Source organism: Ruditapes philippinarum, unplaced genomic scaffold, assembly GCF_026571515.1.
Source record: "Ruditapes philippinarum isolate M1 unplaced genomic scaffold, ASM2657151v2 ctg4908_1_1_1_1, whole genome shotgun sequence".
Classification (NCBI taxonomy): domain Eukaryota; kingdom Metazoa; phylum Mollusca; class Bivalvia; order Venerida; family Veneridae; genus Ruditapes; species Ruditapes philippinarum.
The window spans coordinates 224,949-247,449 of record NW_026862890.1 but is presented as its reverse complement, the minus strand read 5'-3'; the positions used below and the strand labels follow the sequence as shown (position 1 = coordinate 247,449).

The following is a 22,501-nucleotide window of genomic DNA, read 5'->3' as shown; positions in this document are numbered from 1 at the left end:
CACTGTGACACGTTTAACCGTCGATTCGATTTTCATTCGTAAACGTTTACGATAATTTTTACCGTTTAAACGAAATGGCCATATTGTCTTACAAAATATCTTAATCATTGTCCGTTATCATGGATTTTATCAATTCCAAAGTTAAAAACGGAAAACGGGTGTTTACAACCATCCACACATCATTACTGCGCAATAATCGCTCGTTACATAATAGATTTTTGGTAAATTTGATTTTCTTTTGATCTTTCAAAAGAGGGAAAAGGGGATACAGTGCAGAAAATGTGTGCCGAAACAGAAGTGTTGAGCCCTGAACATTATTTATTTCTACAAGTATTAAAATAGAAAGTAAGTCATCATTTGGCGACTTGAATACATAGGGTAGTATAGTACATAGAAGTACCACCGTTTAATATCGTTTCGGTTCTTAGCAACCGTGTAAACATTTACAAAATATTGTAAACGTGGGAGCCTTAACCAGCTTACACGCAAAAACTTAACCAAGAATTTCTAAGTCGAAAAAGGGGCATAACAGGCATATTAGTTGAATTTATATCCCCCACCGAGTACTGGTTATTACAAACACAACAATTGAAGACCAGTGGTTTCATGAAAATATGCCATTACCGTGAAATAAGTGATAACGCGGAATTAGTGATGTTGAGTATAATAATTATTTTCTCTGGTGGGGAAAAAGTCAACTACCAAGTGGTAGCTCCAAATAATTATTTCCCTTTATAATACAGTAAAACCCGCTTTAAAGACCACCAATGGGACCAAAGTGGTCTTACTTATGTGATGGTCTCAATAGTGGATATTCTTATATTTGCTTATATCATTTTGACCAGGATATATTTTTTTCATTTAATAAACAATATGTATTATATCCTTCAATTTAAAGATTGTTACAAATTATACAATATCCAATATGATGGGAGCAGAATATAAATTTGATGAAATTTCTATATTAAAAATGCAATTCTCAATGGTCTGGCTTCAACATTATAATTCACTTATACTATAAAAAAAAAGGAACGAAAGAAAAAAGAAAAAAAGAGAAAAACTTTGAATAAGTAATTCATGAAATGTTGACCTTTTCGTGTTAAATTAATTTTCTTTTTCGTTTTTAACCATATTTCCTATTATCATAAGATAGTATTTCTCACGTCACCTACTGAGAGGGAATCAAAACAAAATTAAAATCACCCAGATTATATTTGTTTAAAGAGTAAGCGATACTTCTATTTCAATTTGAATCATTTTTTTTCGTTTTGAACTTAAAAACGATGAGCTTGTTTGTAACATTGTGCTGATAAAAATTTGCCAAATTACACCAGTTTTAGATAATAATTTTTTGGTTGAATACTGCTAAATTTGGTACAAGTACATAAAATTTGCGACTTTCTCCACTGCCAAGCACAAACTGGCAAAGGTCATTTCAAAATACCTTCAACTAGATTTTTGACAAGTTAAAACAGCTTGAAATAACATTTTAAAATCTCAAGTTAACAGTTCTTTTCCAGAGAATAAGACATTTCACACACACACTAGCATATCGTCGATTTAGAGGTGACATGATTGAAGTTTTTAAATTGTTACATAATAAGGAGGATATTAACTGTGAAGTGTTTTTTGAATTAAATAACAATGCAAATACAAGAGCCTCAAGAGGTCATGGGTATAAACTGAAAGTGAAATCATGTAGAACTGAGATTAGAAAGCATTTCTTTTCTCTACGGGTTATTTCGGACTGGAACAATTTACCAGAAGTGGTTGTGAATGCTCCTTCACTTAACAGTTTTAAAAACAGGTTGGACAAATTCATGGGAGCAACACAGTATACCACCATACCGGATCAGAACTGGGTACAAAGCCATGGGGGGGGGGGGTTATAGAAGACGATGACGTCTTGCGACCTCAACTCCAGTAAAGTAAAAGTAAAGTAAAGTAACACCCTTGACATTTCACACCTCAAATTTTGCAGACACTAACACACACCCTTAAAATCTGTAAGACATTTCAACCCCAACACCTAAATTTTACAGACACTTTTACACACACACACCCTTAACCCTTTCCCCCCATGAGCATATTGTGAAAAATGGCCATTTTCACTGAAAAGCCTCCTCTTACAAGTTCAAACTGCTATGAAACTATGAAAAATGCTTCAATACTAATCAAACTTGGCACAAATGTTGACTGGACCATTGCCTTTGTAACGACATGCTCAGTCTTAAATTTCCTGTTACCATGGCAACGAGGGGACATCTCAAAATTGCCAAAAATCACTATTTTGCCTCGATTTTTCCCATCAAAATTTATTTCAAAGTGCTGCAACTTATCAAGGGATTGAGATAGAGTCAAAGGCTTTTCAGCGTTGGTTACATGTTACCTTATGATCGACCTGGGGTAATTTTAAGCCTCTCACAAGTCCAAAATTTTCTTGGCGATGAGGGGGACTCCGCCCCCCTTCAAACCCCCCCAAACAGAAGGGGGCACATCCCCCTTCTGGCAACCCCTGATGTATCTTTTGGATGGTGGGCAGCCCCGAAAAAGTGCTCACTTTTTTTAGCAACATTTCTCAAAAGAAAACGAGTACCTGCTAGATAGAGGTGGCTTTGAAAACTTTAACCGGAAGTACTGCGAAATTACTGGTAACGCTATAATGGTCAATCGTAAGTTTTCGACTTAAAAGCCGAGGATTTCTGATTGAAAAAGGATGCGTAGACTGGTCTACTGCGCATTTCCATGTGAACAAAAATATGACTACAAAAGGAACATTCCTGTGAAGTTTGGATGAAATTGGCTCAGCGATTTATGAGGATATTTCCAGGGTGTCATTGTAAAAACTTAAAAAGCCTTCTTTTGAAAAGCCCAAAGACTTAGAGCTTATATATTTAGCATGAAACATCTTCTAATGGGTGTTTACCAAGTTTAATCAAATAAGGGCCCTGGGGTTAAAATTGATCCACCCCGGGACAATTGATTTGCTTACAAATGTGTATGCTTTTCACTCGTCGATTCGTGACTCTTATTTTGAAAAATTGCACTTGCACAACAAATATCAGACATACATACAGTGCAATAAGTGCATTTGTTAAATAAATTCATTATCTAAAAGCTCAAAAACTTTAAATTACTTCTAAAAACATCCACTCAAAGATTAGAGCATCTGAACATGTCAACCATGACTGTCTTGCGTAGCTGAACACTTACCCATCGATTCGTGAAATCCGATTCACCCTGTGACGTCATCAAAATATAGGTGCTCACACCACTAAATGTTCCCATGGTTATTTTCAGTCCAATCTGATCAATATATGTTTCAAAGTCTTATGTAAATTCTTACAGTATAATGAATATTTTTTTGGCTTATTTGTGTGTTTGATAAATTATAACATCAATATTTAACATTTTCAAGTAATTAGGTCATCAGCTGATTGTAGGGTAAGCACATTTACACCTGTTCAATAACGCATTTTGATTGGATAGAATTGTCAAATCAAGTGTCTAATAAAACTTGTGTAGTTTTCAGATGGTGTATGTCCTTGCAGAAGTATTTATACCAGACATTTATTTAGGTCACAAATCGATGGGAAGGCACAAATCGATGAGAATAAGGCAAAAAGTAACGACTTAAAAAATCTTCATTAAAAAACCCCAAAGAGCTAGAGTTAAGATACTAAGCATGAAATATCATCTAGTGAGTTTCTACCAAGTTTGTTTAAATAAAAGCCCTGGGGTCAAAATTGGCCCCACCCGGGGGGTGACCGGTCATACTTTTTTCCTATATGTGTATAGTAAAAACTTTTTAAAAAATCATCTTTTTAAAACTCCAAAGAGCTAGAGCTTAGATATTTATCATAAAACATCTTTTAATGGGTGTCTACCAAGTTTGTTCAAATAAAATCCCATGGGTTAAAATTGGCCACGCCCAGGGGCCTATATACAGGTGAGCAATTTCAGGGCCATCATGGCTCTTTTTTCTTGAAAATACTGTGAAATTTGCCTACCTGAGAGTTCCTTGTCCCAGTACCCTATAAGGTAAATAGTACCCTGACAGAGAGAAAAGCACGTCTGTATAAAAACTTCAACATAGGCAGCATTGAGGGATTTCACCAATAATAGCCTGTGTCTAGTGAAAGATATACAACTTTACAAGTGTTATTTTATTGTCCCTTATTTAATGAAAAGGCTAGGTATTGTAAGACGGAGTCATTTGCTAATACCTTGTGACAGTTCAAAAACATGTCTTTTATGTTATTAAAATGCATATAGTGTTAAAGTAGGGATAAAAAGTATATGGTTTGGAAAAAAAGCGAGTGCATCATCTTGTGAGTAAATGTATTTTGGTGTGAGCCATTAAAGAGAAGAAAAGTCTAAGGCAAGAAATTTTAACAGGTATTTTTTTATGAATTACTATGGAGAAGGATGTGTTAAAAATCTCTGAGACATGTTGGACAGACTTTTTAAAGAGCTGTCATCTTGTATTACGTGTGACATAGATTCTACAGTATAAGATGTTGTTCAGTTCAAATAAATCTCTTTAATAAGGGATTGAAGTCAGAAACAATGTGCATACTATTCATGTTTGTGTATATCATAGAAACTTTGTAATTTTCATCCAAAATTTTGAATTTCAGGTTTCATTTTGGCAAGCGGGAAAGTAGATAATTATGGACAATGATGACTCAGTCAGCATTATTCCAGATACACCAAGGTATCAGTAGAAATTCCACTTTTAGCTCATCTTTTTTAAAGAAAAAACTGAGGCTGTTATGATAAATGCAGTCTTACTGTGGTCATGCATTTATAAGCTTTAATGCAGACAATTCAAACAATTTTAAAGGTTTCAATATGAAATATGAAACTTGCATTCTTATGATAAGAGGCAGTTGTTAGGCAAGGGACATTATTCTGAAAGCTATATTTTTGGAGTTATGCCCCTTTTTATGCCCCCACAATGTGGAAGCATATAGCGTTGCACTTGTCCGTCACTCCGTCCGACAGTTCGTCAGTCCGTCCCGAAATCTTGTGAACGCAACTCCTCTTAAACCGTACGGCAGATTTTGCTTAAACTTACAGGGATGAACAACCTTAATGTGTAGATGGTAGTAAAGGAAGGAATTTTCGCTGCGACCAAATTTAACAGAATTATGGCCCTTTGTTGATTTTTTCACTACATACTATGTAGAAATTTTGTGAACGCAACTCCTCTTAAACCGGATGGCAGATTTTGCTTAAACTTACAGGGATGAACAACCTTAATGTGTAGATGGCAGTAAAGGAACGAATTTTTCCTGCGACCAAATTTAACAGAATTATGGCCCTTTGTTGATTTTTTCACTAAATACTATGTAGAAATTTTGTGAACGCAACTCCTCTTAAACCAGATGGCAGATTTTGCTTAAACTTACAGGGATGAACAACCTTAAGGTGTAGATGGTAGTAAAGGAAGGAATTTTCGCTGCGACCAAATTTTACAGAATTATGGCCCTTTGTTGATTTTTTCACTATATACTATAATGCAACTCCTCTTAAACCGGATGGCAGATTTTGCTTAAACTTCCAGGGATGAACAACCTTAATGTGTAGATGGCAGTAAAGGAAGGAATTTTTCCTGTGACCAAATTTAAGAGAATTATGGCCCTTTGTTGATTTTTTCATTATATACTATGTAGAAATTTTGTGAACGCAACTCCTCTTAAACCGGATGGCAGATTTTGCTTAAACTTCCAGGGATTAACAACCTTAATGTGTAGATGGTAGTAAAGGAAGGAATTTTTGCTGCGACCAAATTTAACAGAATTATGGCCTTTTGTTGATTTTTAGTTTTCAACTTGTGGCACATGTAGTCTAAAAAATATTTGACCTAGAGTCATAAGATTGACAGAACAGTGGCGTGTGGGGGCATCCGTGTCCTATGGACACATTTCTAGTTAATGTAAGATTTATGTTAAAATTGTCTAATAAGTGGAATAATTTCAAATCTAAAAGATATCAACACAAGGTTGTGAATACTTCAATTCTATACTTTTGGAGTGTTACCCTTTTTAATTTGGAATTTTTGTCAAAATTATTTGTTATTAGTAGAATGATTTCAAAACTATCTAAGCTATTAACTTGTAACTTGTAATACTTAATAATCATGACAAGGCAAAGTTGTAACACAAATGACATTACCCTGAAAGCAAAAGTTTTAGAAGCAGTGATAAATCTAGATGTTCGTAACACTTAAAAATCGAAAAATGAGGCAAGGTTTCAAAATATGTGCATCCCATTTGACACATTCAAATCTGGTAGTTTTTAATAAAAAATATCACGGTTAGTGATATCTATGTACCGTTTGATTAGCTTAATTTCCGCAGTTGAATAATTCAATTTCTGATGATCATTACAGGTGCAAGACTCATACCCCATTCGCTGAAAACGTTAAATCCAAAGCAATTGTTGCTCTCGATTGGTAAACGCCCACTATTGGCATAAGCCAATCAGAGCATCCCTTTTGCATTTTGATTGAGAGTAAATCGATCGACTTCCTACAATGGCGGCAGATCTCATGCAAAAGGAATGCTCTGATTGGCTATGGCCAATAATGGGCAGTTTCTGATCACAAGCAACAATTTGCTAGGGATTTAACATTTAACAGCAAATTGGGGATGTGTCTTGCACATATAATCATCAGAAATTATATTATTCATCTGAAGAAATCAATAAACTATTCATCTGATGAAATTAAACTATTCTAGGATGCGAAAAACAGGATTTTTATCGAAAAGTGAAAAATTTATTACGTTTGTTGATTTTTTTCCTTTTTTCTCTATATAAAATGTTTCCTTCTGCCTCTGAAAAAATTTGGGGGAAATTCTCAAAAATATGAGTTAATCCTAGAATAGACACTGTAACATTAGATGTATTCTTATAACATGCACAATATGCCTATTACTGTGATTATTTAGTCAAACAGACAATGCCAAATACTCTTTTTCCTAAATTAAAAAAACAAAAACATTTAAAATGAACCTGTACTAGCAGAAAAACAGTAAAATTCTGGTATAGAAAAAAGAAACATAATTATATATTATGAGACTTCCTATCTGAAGCCATCTTGCGGTAGGCAAAACTACAGGAACTTGAAATTTTATCAATAATTAGTATTACTGTCTGATTTCTATAACAAAGCACAAAAACCCGTCCTTGTATAAAAAGACTACAACATTAGGACATGGTATATATCGTTTTGAAAAACATACTTTTTACAGTAATTATTGGTAAATTTACAAGTTCCTGCTGCAATTTAATTTCAAGTTCCTGGGGCAAAACAAATATGAGAAATTAATCAGAGCATAACTACATTAAAGACATTGTGTAAATGGTTACCAGCAATAATTAAAGATGTTATCCGTATTGATAAAAATTCCATTGAATTGAATCAGATTTCCTTATATAAGAAATGTACATAGTTTCATCATTCAGATTTTGTAAAGATCTGGTACATTATTGTACATAAGTGTATTTATAAATAAGAATGTTTGTTGGAATATGTTTACCGTATAACTGGTCATTTCTGCGGGTGCAAATGTTTGCGTTTTGGGACTGAAAATGGGTATATTAATTTTTCTGAATTAAGTTTAATTTCCGCGTTTTTCTATTAAAGTTATCGGAGTGGGTTCTTTGAAGAGAAAGGTAACATATCAAGTTTAAAAAGTATGTATTTCATATGATAAAATATATCCATGTAGCACATTTAAAAATACAAGTTAAAAAATGATAATCAACTTAGCATGTATACAGCCTACAAACACACACTTGCTAAACTTATTACACAATAAACTACATGTAAAATCCTTTGAGTTAAATTGACTACACAGAGAACATGTTATAAACATTCAATTTTCACTAGAGAGAGGGGCTCGGGCGGGGTGTGTGTATTGATTAATTTAACAGGTAAATTGAGGTGACAAATTGGGTAAACTACATATAAAACTACAAAATATTTGAGAATTTAATTTTTGCGGCCGAAAGGGACCCGCAAAATATCGCAGAAATTTTTATCCGCAGAAAAAACCAGTTATACAGTATCTTGATTTGATTTCATTTCTTCATGTCTGTATATTTACTTTCAGCTCATTTCCAGCACAGGGAAAAATTCATGTTAAAAGAACTAACTCGGTGATAAATATATCAAGTGATGACTCATTTAGATCTTCAGTAAGTTCTGATATAAACCAGCAGAATGAAATAAAATCGACTGGTCAAAGGACGTCTCCAGTACTGACCAAAGCCGATGATGATCGCAATATAAATTTAGTTAAGAACAGAAATAGGTCAGACAGCCCAACATTTAACTGTAGAAGACAGCTCTTGCATGTTAAAACATCACATGTCAGTAAGACGTACAAACCAAAATCTAATGGCATGGTTCCAGATTCCAAATCACCCCCATTACCTGGAAGTCCTGAATTTGCTCGTGAAAGAGCTGAAGTTTTGCAAAGGAAGAAAATGAAAAATAAAATTTCACCATTTTCCCAATCAAAATTTCAATTGTCACCTTTAAAGGCAGGGGTGAATTGCTTATCAGCATGTAAACCTAATGACAAGTTTATGTGGTCACCATCTCCTATAAAAGATGATTCTGTAAAGAATGGACTAAGAGATAACCACTATTCAGGGTTTGTGAAAAGTTCATGTTTATTGACAAGACCTGGTTCAAATGCATCAAAATCATCTGTTAGTGCAAGTACTGCTGGGTTTGTTTCTTCAGATGCAGTGAAAGCTAAAAAAAGAAAAGTTGAAACAATTTCAAGCCAAGATACTGACTGTGTTGTAAGACCTAAAGCTCAGAAGCAAAAAGCCACTTTCTCCTGGCCGTCAAGCTCAGACTCTGATGATGAAATGTTGACATGCTCCAAAAATAAGAAAATGAAAAAGGCTGAGAGTAATGCAAATGCCAAAGAAAGATTCTGTGGTGATTCTGTTGGTCAGAGGTTAATGTCAGGGAATGATGGAATAAATTCTGGAAGTGTAAAAGTTGGAGTTAGTCAGAGTGCTTTGAGTATTAATGAAAATTTACACAAAAATACAGAAAGGAATAGAATAACTTTTAAGGATAGATGCAAGGCAAAGTCTTCTATAGCAAGCACACGCAGCAGACCTATAAATTACTTAGACAATGATGAGGCGGCTGTTAACCCAAGACTGGGCTTTTCTCTAGGTGCTAAGTGTAAAAAATCAGGAAATAGTTCTTCGGCCAGAGAAGGACCTTCAGGTTCTAGTTTAAGTCCTCGACACCCTAATTCTCATATATATAGCTCTATATCACCAATCAAATCAACTTCTCCATACAGTAAGCATGGAAGAGACAATCTAGGTAATGTGTCAATTTCACCAAAATTGTGTACACCGACAAAAACTCCTGTGACATCAGTATGTCCTGCCAGGCTTGTGTCTCAGACAGCAGACAATTCTAACACACATAGCAACAAAAACAATTACAGAATATCAAAATCAAACAGAGTTGTGGCCCCTGGTGTAACTGAGCTCTCCCCAATAAGGAGGCAGAGACCTGCTCATAGAAATACAGATCTGAGTAAGTAATAAGCTTCAAAAATATTATTCTTTATGGCTATGATTAAGTAGTTGGACATAATTCTTACTTGAAATAATTAATGAATTTCAAGGCAAATATTTCTGCCTGACAGTTCTCTGAATTATTCTCCCATTTTCTGCTTTGCTTTAATACACTATCAGGTACTGGGGAAAAGAGGAGCACACAGCTCCTCAGACAGCTTTTGTTATGAAATGGTTTTCACAAACATTTTAATGGGTTCATTTGGTTGTTTGTTTCTATTTTAGACAACAGTCCTCTAGGAACTAGTGATAACCCTATAGATGTTACAGATGTAGCTACACCTGAAACAAAAAAAGCTCTTGAAGAAATACGACAAATGGAGGCTGATGAAGAGTTTGCTCGACAAATGCAGGTACTGTTAAGCCTCTTTTTAAATATAATAGCAGCCCTGATAGTTTGATCCCTGTAGTGTTTTTATCTATAGTTAACAACAGTTGTTGGTTCTTTACTTCTTTCCGCCAATAAAATCATTTAAAAATATACAAACATTGTATGATGATGAGGTGAATATCCAAGTCTATGGACTTGTAATATCACATAAACCAAGCCCATAGATTTGGTTATTCACCAAATTGTTTTTATAGAATAACTGTTTTATTGTATGATTGAATTATTGAATTATTCTTTTGGTAATTTTTCATAGTTGTCCGCATTTTTTTTTCACACTGACAAGCCGTTTATTGCGGTTGTTTATTTATATTCCATATTCTATTCCATTTTAAAGTGGGGTAAATGTTCATAAGAAAGGTCAGCAAAATGCCTACCTATTTAGCTTATCCTTGTATATTCCTCTGATAGAATGCTGTCTATTAAATGTGTAATTTACACATGGTGTATATTTAACGTAACATTGTTTTTGATTGATAGGCTATTACCCTATATACTATAAAGTTGTTAACAATTGATAGGCTATTACCCTGTATGCCATAAAGTTGTTAACAATTGGCTTCTTATAAAAGACATTTAAATTTAGCGCCACTCTTTATGACATTATGACATAGTTTGTTTTAAACAATATCACCAGGTGTAAATAAAAGAATATTTTAGGGCAATAATTTGATATATTAGGTAATTTAGTAAGTCACAAATTATTGAGAAAATGAATAGACAAAAAAAGGGGAAAAGGGTTTTGGTTGCTTTTTATTGGCCTTTTTTTTCAAAATCCTTAACACTTGAGGAAAACCATCATATACTCCTTTATAGTTTACCAAGTCTGTTTTTTTTGTTACAAAAGTTTGTTTTCTTTGTTACAGGAGCAGTTAGATATGGAGTTTGCAATGTCTCTTCAAAACAGTGAGCCAAATACTAGCTCTGATGCCTATCCACATGGTGCAACTGGAAGTTCCCCTTCTGGTGCTACAAATACAGGCATTCCAGACACAGTAACAAGTCAGGCTTGGAACACACCTGTACAGGCAAGAAGAGGGCAAAGGAGAAATGTAGGGGGAGGTAAAAACTTCTATTTATTTCATGTCTAGTTCTAATAAGAAAATGAATTGCCAATAGAAAGTTTGAAATAGGAATTTGAATGCATATGACTGAAAATATGTTGTTATTTTATTGTTTGGACAATACTTGCCAACAGTCTTTTTCAATTTTATTGGAATGGTGATAGGCACTACAGAGAGAGGGGAAATTGTGTCTTGAGAAAAAATACAGTCTATTACATAGTGATGCAATACAATAACTCCATCAAATTAAAATGTCTCTCTGTCCAATTCTTTTGGTAAACTCAATAGAGAAATTCTTTGGAGGAGGATTTTTCCATAAAAAAATACATATACCTTTTGCAGATGGGAATGAATATGTCAAGTTTCCGCCCCAAATCAACCCTAAAAATCACTACCTGCACAATATTATTAAATGTTTGTTAAATTTTCAGGATCACTAAGTTTTTCTTTACCAGTAGCAAGAAATTTGACATATGACATTTTTAAGACTAGTGTCAATAATACAGATTATCTTAAGCAAACTCATAAAAAATATTTAGCAATCTAATCAAAAACCTATAAGGTATACTTTATAAAAGGTAGCTGCTGTCTAAAAAGATAACAGTTCAATCACTTTAAAGTTTATATTACTTAAATTCCATTGCATTCAATTTAAACACACCAAGATACTTTGAATTTCTTCAATTCTAGGAAACTCTCAAGCTCATAAGAGATTTAAGTTGATAGTTATATCTATATTATAAAGTTAATGGTCTGTATTTCAGCTCGTAGCAGGAGAGATGTCCATGACAATCCAACAGATGAAGCTGTAAGTTGTGTTTCTAACTAAATCATAAACATAATCTAAATTTCAATTTGTTCATTGAATGAGGTAAAAAAACTAAGGAAACAATCAGTTACCCATGAGCCTAACAAATTTGTTATTACAATCTTCTATAAATAATTTCAAGCACTACAACCGGGACTGCATTGTTTTGGTAATTTCCTAGTAATAGAACACTTTGTTTCTTACATAAAACTACAGGTAGTGTCGATGTTTAAACAACAATTTTCAATTACAAAACACGGCTTGCAACCAAAATTCAAAGAAGTATTTTCTGTGGTCATTCTTAACCACCTATTTGTCAGAGTTTTGTTGATGAATAATTTTGTATATAGTTAACATGATTTCAGAGAATTAATTTATGATATTATATATTTAGGTATTGCAGCTGTTAAGGCAAACAATGGAAACTATCAATACTGAGCTTGGTGCCAGCTCGGAACATGGTAAATTTTATTTATATTTGTGTTTAGCAAATTCTCTAATAAGGTTTCTAACCCTTTATTTGCAGAATTTGTGTAATGGATTGCTTTACTTTGAATTTGGAATATTCCATTCAATGTTTAAGTGATTTCAATTTGTAATTGTATAACATAAAGCTACCAACAGTATCTAGCTTGTTCAGACTGCAGTCTTTGTTAGAGTAATGACATTTGCCCTATTTCTTACTGAAATGACGGAGCCCTATAATTTGTTGATGTAATGACATTCCCCCATTACTTACTGAAATGACAGCTCTATTTTATTGATGTAATGACATTTCCCCCTTTCTTACTGAAATCATAGATATGATTTGTTAATGTGATGACATTTTCTATTTCTTAGTTTCTTAATGAAATGATAGAGATAATAATGACATATCCTATTTCTTGCTAAAATGACACCTCTAATTTGTAACATGGGTTAATATTTTCCATTTTCTTACTGACAATTAAATGAAAGCTTTTATGTGTTGATGGAATGACATAATTTCCTATTTCTTAGTGGGATGACAGGTCCTATATGATATTGTAATAAGACAGCAGAGAATATGCTTGCTGAAGAAATTATTGTTTACTGTCCATGTATTCTTTCATTAATGTTAACATTTAGTTTGAGGTAAAAGGCATCATAAAGTCTGCATTTTTACAATTATTACAATGTTTTTGTTTTCAGATCATGTGCAGTTTGATCAGTGGTTAGGTGTAAGTACAATTTTATTTTTGTACAACAAGCATTTTACCTTAGATTATACTCTAAAGATCTGTAATTCTATTTAAATAGTCACTGAATGACCCATTTATTGCTTAATGGATTTGTGTAATGGACATGCCCCCAAGTGTAATTTGGAAATTGTAAATTTGAGGGATTTCAATATCAGAAGGTTTAATGTTAGATGCCACATATATACCTAACTTTACACTTGTGGTGATTAGCTATATCAAATTTTCAAAGCTTTGCATTTGGAAAGTTAATTCAAAGTTTAAGGGATTTCAATATGAATACACAAAAATTAGCGGCCAACAGTATAGAGCCTGGTCACACTTATTGACAATGCAGGCTAGCATTGCACTTTATTGATAGGAAAGGCCAATTGCTTTTAGCTACGAGAAGAAAAAGATTAAAGAACTTGTATGATATTTTGTTCATCAAAATGCTGATTTTTCTATTATATATAAATTTGTAAAATATAACATGATTGTTATTAACCAGGTTTTCGACGAAAACCGGGTTATTGTCAATGCGGAAGTCGGCTGCGGAGCGGGGGGAGGCGTTCAACTTTTTGGGTTTCCGCTCAAAAACTTGATGTTTGCTCTGACCTATTGACACCAAAAATTTGGTGTGTAGGTAGCTTAATCACAGAGCCAGCTTTGGATTGCTATCCAGGTGTCTGTGAAACAAGGTCACAAAGGTCACTTTACTAAATAAAAATTCAGTTTTCCGCTTCAATAACTTGAGTTTGCTTTGGCTATTGACACCAAAAAAATTGGTGTATGGATAGCTTATATCAAGAGGCAGCTTGGGATTGCTACCCAGGTGTCTGTGATCAAGGTTCAAGGTCACTGTTACTAAAAATAGAAATTCAGTTTCCGCTCAATAACTTGAGTTTGCTTTGACCTATTGACACCAAACTTGGTGTATAGATAGCTTATATCAAGACGCAGCTTGGGATTGCTACCCAGGTGTCTGTGATCAAGGTCAAGGTCACTGTTACTAAAAATAGAAATACAGTTTCTGCTCAATAACTTGAGTTTGCTTTGACCTATTGACACCAAACTTGATGTATGGATAGCTTATATCAAGACGAAGCTTGGGATTGCTACCCAGATGTCTGTGATCAAGGTCAAGGTCACTGTTACTAAAAATAGAAATTCAGTTTCCGCTCCATAACTTGAGTTTGCTTTGGCCTATTGACACCAAACTTGGTGTATGGATAGCTTATATCAAGATGCAGCTTGGGATTGCTACTCAGGTATCTGTGACCAAGGTCAAGGTCACTGTTACTAAAAAATAGAAATTCAGTTTCCGCTCCAATAACTTGAGTTTGCTTTGGCCTATTGACACCAAACTTGGTGTATGGATAGCTTATATCAAGAGGCAGGTTGGGATGCTACTGCAGGTATCTGTGACCAAGGTCAAGGTCACTGTTACTAAAAATAGAAAATTCAGTTTCCACTCAATAACTTGAGTTTGCTTTGACCTATTGACACCAAACTTGGTGTATGGATACCTTATATCAAGAGGCAGCTTGGGATTGCTACCCAGATGTCTGTGATCAAGGTCAAGGTCACTGTTACTGAAAAATAGAAATTCAGTTTCTGCTCAATAACTTGAGTTTGCTTTGACCTATTGACACCAAACTTGGTGTATGGATAGCTTATATCAAGAGGCAGCTTGGGATTGCTACCCAGATGTCTGTGATCAAGGTCAAGGTCACTGTTACTAAAAATAGAAATACAGTTTCTGCTCAATAACTTGTTTGCTTTGGCCTATTGACACCAAACTTGATGAATGGGTAGTTTATATCAAGGGGTAGCTTGGGATTGCTACCCAGGTGTCTGTGATCAAGGTCAAGGTCACTGTTACTAAAAATAGAAATTCAGTTTCCGCTCAATAACTTGAGTTTGCTTTGGCCTATTGACACCAAACTTGGTGTTTTGGTAGCTTATATTAGAGGCAGCTTTGGATTGCTACCCAGGTGTCTTTGATCAAGGTTAATGTATTTAGTTTTCATGTTATAACTTGAGTTTGCTTTGACCTTTTGACACCAAAATTGCTGAGTGGCAGCTTTGGATTGCCACTTAGATATCTGGGAGCAAGTTCAAGGTCATTTGCTTACAATAGAATTTTCAGCTTCTACTCAATAACTTCAGTGCACTTTGACCTATTGATTTCTGTCACATCAAAACTTGGTCGTTGAAAACCTGGTTTTCGTCGCATTGCGGCGCTTCTTGTATAATTATGGAATGTTTACAGAACTCTCCACATAGAGGAGGTAGGCGAAGAAGAGGTAGAGGAAGGGGCCGTTCAACAGTGCTAGGAGGTATAATGTTCAGTCCTGCTGCAGGAGGAGAGGATTATGAGGTGATTCCATCTTTTTGTTATACCCCACTTTTAAGTGGGAGAATTTGTTTGTGAAATTCCTCATAGTTTGTAGACGATCCTTTTTGATGTAACTGTACATTTTGTGATGCCCCACTTAAAATTTTGTCTGACCAAATCCTATAGGACACTTAGGCCTATAGTTCTAAGATTTGGTATGGAGCTTGATCATGGCTGGTAGATGACCACTTATTGATTTTAAGGTCAAAAAATGAAAAGGGTATGGTCGATCTGGCCTTGACCCCTAAAAACATGTCTAATAACTAGAGTGCCATGGCCTTTAGTCATAAGATTTAATTTGAAAAGGTTGTTTATAACTAGTGGGTTACCCCTTTTAATTTTTAGGTAATCAGGTCAAGGTCACAGTATTGCATGAAATACTTGTCTTATCAAGAACAACAGTTTCCTCAATTCATTAATAAAGCAAGTCTAGACACCAGTGGCCTTGACACTTAAGGAATAATCATGCTGTTTTACTAGCTTACTACTTTCTGGCTAGACTGTATTTGAGCCGTGTCACGACAAAACCAACATAGTGCGTTTGTGACCAGCATGGATCGAGACCAGCCTGCGCATCTGCTGTTCGCTATCAGTTTCTCTACTTGTAATAGGGTTTGTAAGTGAACAGCATGGATCCTGATCAAACTGCGCGGATTTGCAGGCTGGTCTGGATCCATGCTGGTCCCAAACCAATTATGTTGGTTTTGTCATGACACGGCTCATTTATCAAAAAAAATATATTCAAATTTCCAAAGACCACAGTGTATAAACAAAATCACTGTACCATGTCTTGCGAGCCTATACAATTCAACGTGTAACATATCTTGCGAGTAAAAAGGCCTGCTACTTGCTGTCACTGTACCATGTCTTGGAAGCCTGTATATTATCTGTGTACCCTTCTTGTGCAAACAGGAGGTGGACTCGTTTATATACTGTGAAGACTTTTTCTTGACAACGATTTTTTTTAATCAGGGAAGTAAAATAAATGATGTTCATGGTTTGAACTTTTAATACATTTGTTTCAGCATCTTATGAACCTAGCAGAGATGTTAGGAGAAGCCAAAGACAAAGGATTGTCAAAGTCTGACCTTTGTCGTCTTCCGGTGGTGCCGTACAAGAAAACTGTCGGACAGGAGGAAATAGATGAATGTAATATCTGTATGACAAACTATGAGGAAGGGGACAGCCAGAAAATTCTACCCTGTTTCCATTCCTTTCATTCACTCTGTATTGATAAATGGATAAAGGTAATTAGGGAATAGCTTCTTTAAGCTTGAATGTTTAGATTTTCAATATATGAACTGTTTCCATAAAAGGTGAATCTCATTAATTCATCTGATTCTTCCTTTTATGATCAAAAAGAATTTAAAATATGAAGCCCTGTCAGGGACCTTCAACCTTTGCCAAGGCTCGTTCCTGATGGGACAGATCATTGTTGGGTTAGGATTTCCCTATCATCAATATTACCCTGTGATAGATTCTTTAATTTTACTATTATGACTAAGGGTACATGTTAAATGAGATATGTGATTTTGGCATTTGGCCCTGGGGCACATTTTAGGGGAAATATGTGATATTGCCATTGAATGTAGGAGTTCAAGACATATACTGATGGTTTTCAAGATTTTTCATCATCATTAAAGCTGGATATCATCATGTCTTTTGATCACTGTCGGTATTAAAAATATAATCCATCAAAGAAAAGTAACATACAAGTAAATAAGTTTTGTTAAATAGAGTTTATGGAAAAATCAACAAAAAATTAATAATGTACCTTCAAGTTTAATTGGAAAAAAATGTTATGTGTAATTTGTTAGTATATAGGTTAACTACTTTATTTTCATGGTCAGTTTTCTCAGAATACTTTCGTAAAAAATGAATAATTAATGCTGTAGATATAAGGTTGTAAAAAATTTAGTTAGTAAGACCATCTTCTTACAAAACATAAGCCATAAGCCTATTGTTAAATGATAGATATTTATAATTCTGTATCGTTTATTTCAGAAAAATGCTACATGCCCCATATGTCGTGTTGAAGTGACAGTAAACTAGCCTCGGGAATCTACCTCCGTCTTCCTGTTTAAAGTTGTGCAATCTTAGTTGTATCATTTGATTTGTCATCATAATTCTGTGCCTGTCACAAGATTTAGACAAAATGGACAGGATAAGGTGTATGATTATTTCATGGTACCATAATTGTCTTGAAAGAACTGTACAGGAAAACCAGAATATTTAACTTTTGAGAGTGAATCTAATTTTTGTTAGATTTGTTCAATTGATGCGAGCTTAGATTCACAAATCTTGGTTTCTCTTGAATAATAACAATACTATAGATATACCTGGTAATGAGCCTTTTTTAAGTGAACATAATATATGTACAATTGATTTGAGCTGCGTCACGACAAAACCAACATAATGGGTTTGCGACCAGCATGGATCCAGACCAGCATGGATCCAGACCAGCCTGCGCATTCGTGCAGTCTGATCAGGATCCATGCTGTTCGCTTACAAACCCTATTACAAGTAGAGAAACAGATAGCGAAATTAATGTTATTTAACTTTGTATTTTTAATGTATATAGGACAATTGGATCAAAAACCAACACAAATTTAAATATCAAAACATGTTTCACTTTATTCAGCTTCCTCAGTTGATACATCATTAATTTTTAATGTAATAATTTTTGGTAAGAAAGCAGCAACTTGGCAAGGTCTTTTATGTTTGATCAAATAGAGACTTATTTTTGATCTTTATTAGAAACAGTTTGTTATACAATACACACGGTTTATTAATGTTAAATAAGGGTATGTTATTTCAAACTGAAGTTTTAAATCCCTAGTGTCAATCTTCATGCATTGAGCTACCAACTTTTGGTAAAATTCAAGATCTGATTACTGGTATGTACATTCAATAGAAAACATGCTTTAGATTATATATTGATTTATATAAATTACAAGTTAATTTTATTGGACAAAGTTGTTAATTACTGAAAAGTAAAGGCCTCCATGGTCAAGTATTTAACACATGAACTTCAAATCACTAGCCTCTCACCACTGTGGGTTCAAAACCAGTCGGGGACTTCCGATTCTTTCAGTATGATGAAGCTATCTAGCAAGCTTACAGGAAGTTGGTGGTTCTATTTAGGTGCAGACCTGGGGTAATCGTTAATCACCATCATCAATTTTTTAATTGATTGCATGATTACACTGTAATCATCATGTAATTGATTACCTTGGCCAAAATTGATTACATAAATTGTAATTGATGGTATACAGCTTAAATGCAACCAGTAATTATGATAACAATTTGACTGACATTGATTACTATCAGATTTAAGAGGAAACTAGGATGCCTTTATTTCTTGTGCCTGAAATTATACACAATGAGGTACCTAAGGTCTTCCTCCACCACTAAAACTGGAAAGTCTCAGTATGATCTTTACAGTGTTGGTGTGACATAAACTCCAAATAGAAAAATAAAAAACAAAACTTTTTAGCTCAACTATTCGATAAGAATAAGTAGAGCTATTGTAGTCATCCGAGCGTCAACGTCGGCGTCAGCATAACACTTATGTTAAAGTTTTTGTAATACCTCAAAAATTTTCAAAGTCCATTGACATATGGTTTTGAAACTTTGCACACTTGTTCACCATCATGACCCCAACCTGTAGACAGGAGGAGGTAACTCTATCAAGCATTTTGACAGAATTATGCCCCTTTTTCGACTTATAATTTACGTTACAGTTTTTAGCTCGACTATTCGATAAGAATAAGTAGAGCTATTGCAGTCACCCGAGCGTCGGCGTCCGCATCCACGTCGGCGTAACCACTTATGTTAAAGTTTTTGTAATAGTTCAAATATTTTCAAAGTCCATTGACATATGGCTTTGAAACTTTGCACACTTGTTCACCATCATGACCCCAACCTGTAGACAGGAGGAGGTAACTCTATCAAGCATTTTGACAGAATTATGCCCCTTTTTCGACTTAGAATTTACGTTAAAGTTTTTGTAATAGTTCAAATATTTTCAAAGTCCATTGACATATGGCTTTGAAACTTTGCACACTTGTTCACCATCATGACCCTTAACCTGTAGACAGGAGGAGGTAACTCTATCAAGCATTTTGACAGAATTATGCCCCTTTTTAGCTCGACTATTCGATAAGAATAAGTAGAGCTATTGCAGTCACCCGAGCGTCGGCGTCGGCGTCGGCGTAACCACTTATGTTAAAGTTTTTGTAATAGTTCAAATATTTTCAAAGTCCATTGACATATGGCTTTGAAACTTTGCACACTTGTTCACCATCATGACCCCAACCTGTAGACAGGAGGAGGTAACTCTATCAAGCATTTTGACAGAATTATGCCCCTTTTTCGACTTAGAATTTACGTTAAAGTTTTTGTAATAGTTCAAATATTTTTTCAAAGTCCATTGACATATGGCTTTGAAACTTTGCACACTTGTTCACCATCATGACCCCAACCTGTAGACAGGAGGAGGTAACTCTATCAAGTATTTTGACAGAATTATGCCCCTTTTTCGACTTAGAATTTACGTTAAAGTTTTTGTAATAGTTCAAATATTTTCAAAGTCCATTGACATATGGCTTTGAAACTTTGCACACTTGTTCACCATCATGACCCCAACCTGTAGACAGGAGGAGGTAACTCTATCAAGCATTTTGACAGAATTATGCCCCTTTTTCGACTTAGAATTTACGTTAAAGTTTTTGTAATAGTTCAAATATTTTCAAAAGTCCATAGACATATGGCTTTGAAACTTTGCACACTTGTTCAACATCATGACCCCAACCTGTAGACAGCAGGAGGTAACTCTATTAAGCATTTTGACAGAATTATGCCCCTTTTTCGACTTAGAATTTACGTTAAAGTTTTTGTAATAGTTCAAATATTTTCAAAGTCCATTGACATATGGCTTTGAAACTTTGCACACTTGTTCAACATCATGACCCCAACCTGTAAACAGGAGGAGGTAACTCTATCAAGCATTTTGACAGAATTATGCCCCTTTTTCGACTTAGAATTTACGTTAAAGTTTTTGTAATAGTTCAAATATTTTCAAAGTCCATTGACATATGGCTTTGAAACTTTGCACACTTGTTCACCATCATGACCCCAACCTGTAAACAGGAGGAGGTAACTGTATCAAGGCATTTTTTTTACTATCAAGCACTAAGAATAGTCGAGCATGCTGTCCTACCGACAGCTCTTGTTCGACTTAGAATTTACGTTAAAGTTTTTGTAATAGTTCAAATATTTTCAAAGTCCATTGACATATGGCTTTGAAACTTTGCACACTTGTTCAACATCATGACCCCAATCTGTAAACAGTAGGAGGTAACTCTATCAAGCATTTTGACAGAATTATGCCCCTTTTTCGACTTAGAATTTACGTTAAAGTTTTTGTAATAGTTCAAATATTTTCAAAGTCCATTGACATATGGCTTTGAAACTTTGCACACTTGTTCACCATCATGACCCCAACCTGTTAACAGGAGGAGGTAACTGTATCAAGCATTTTTTTTACTATCAAGCACTAAGAATAGTTGAGCGTTGCTGTCCTACCGACAGCTCTTGTTGTAATACCTCAAATATTTTCAAAATCCATTGACATATGGCCTTAAAACTTGCATGTACTTGTTGACCATCATGACCCCAACCTGTAAACAGGAGGAGGTAACTATAAAGCATTTTGACAGAATTATGCCCCTTTTTCGACTTAGAATTTACGTTAAAGTTTTTGTAATACCTGAAATATTTTCAAAGTTCATTGACATAAGGCTTTGAAACATGTTCTTTGAGAGCATAATAGGACTCTCTTCAATGCCTACAACTGTAATATGGATTTAAAGAAAAAATTTGCCTTTTTCTTTACTGAGAAAATTTTACCTTTTAATCAAGGCTTTTTTTACTATCAAGCACTAAGAATAGTCGAGCTTTGCTGTCCTACTGACAGCTCTTGTTTGAAAACTGATTTCAGATTTTTATATTTACTATTCATATGTTACATACTAGTTTTGTAAAATCAGTATTTTATGTAAACTTACTCTTTTTTCTATGACTTATAGGAAAAACATTATATTGTACTTTGTTAATAATTTTATACACACACACACTCTCTCTCTCTCTCCCTCTCTCTCTTTCTCTCTCTCTCTCTCTCTCTCTCTCTTTCTATCCCTCTCTCATTTTACAATGATCATGAACTGCAATTTTTCTGATTTGTATAATTTGTATATACAGAAGGGAGAAAAATGTACCTACTTGTCACACAGCGTTCGAAATATAAATATTACTGTTAGCTTTATTCATGTATGTTATTAATATATTACATAGAACTTTACTTTATAAAAGATATAACAACATTACAGAAAAAAAAATATTACATTTTGTTTAAACTTGGTGGGGTTGATTTTTTTGCGTGCATATTCTTTACTACATGTAATCGGCACTTGAAAAATAAACCTGATTTATAAGTTGTAAGTATATGAGAATGTAATATCTTTGGCTACATGTGTTTAGTCACCATTGTTGTACAATGTTATAATAGAAAAAGTTTGCAATAAAGTTATTAGTCAATATCAATGTCTTCATTTGCTGTTTTCATGACATACATGTATTCACATGATATACATGTATTCACATGATATACATGTATTACACCTAACCATTGATCACCATGTTTCCAGAATGGTCATTTTTAGCTCGACTATTCGAAGAAAATGAGAGCTATTGTAGTCGCCCCGGCGTCGGCGTCCGCGTCGGCGTCTGCGTTGGTTAAAGTTTTTTGTAAAGTCAAATATCTCAATTATTACTCGAGATATTCAATTGAAACTTACAATACTTATTTATAGTAACAAGGTACATCAGATTGACAAGTTGGATAACTCTGCCTACAATATTGACAGAATTATGCCCCTTTTTAACTTAGAAATTTTGGTTAAAGTTTTTTGTAAAGTCAAACATCTCAATTATTGCTTGAGATATTCAATTGAAACT

At 34.4% G+C, this 22,501-nt stretch overlaps 1 protein-coding gene across 1 annotated transcript; it reads left to right on the top strand.

The window, feature by feature from the left end:
* The first annotated feature begins 1,144 nt into the window (after window positions 1-1,144).
* Window positions 1,145-22,087, top strand: LOC132720549 (uncharacterized). Its single transcript, XM_060704708.1, has 11 exons — window positions 1,145-1,225; window positions 4,641-4,717; window positions 8,124-9,586; window positions 9,853-9,980; window positions 10,882-11,077; window positions 11,844-11,887; window positions 12,282-12,348; window positions 13,058-13,086; window positions 15,359-15,466; window positions 16,510-16,731; window positions 17,489-22,087. Exons 2-11 carry the CDS (start codon window positions 4,674-4,676, stop codon window positions 17,534-17,536), a joined length of 2,349 nt encoding a protein of 782 aa, XP_060560691.1. The 5' UTR covers window positions 1,145-1,225; window positions 4,641-4,673; the 3' UTR covers window positions 17,537-22,087.
* Window positions 22,088-22,501: the final 414 nt, after the last annotated feature.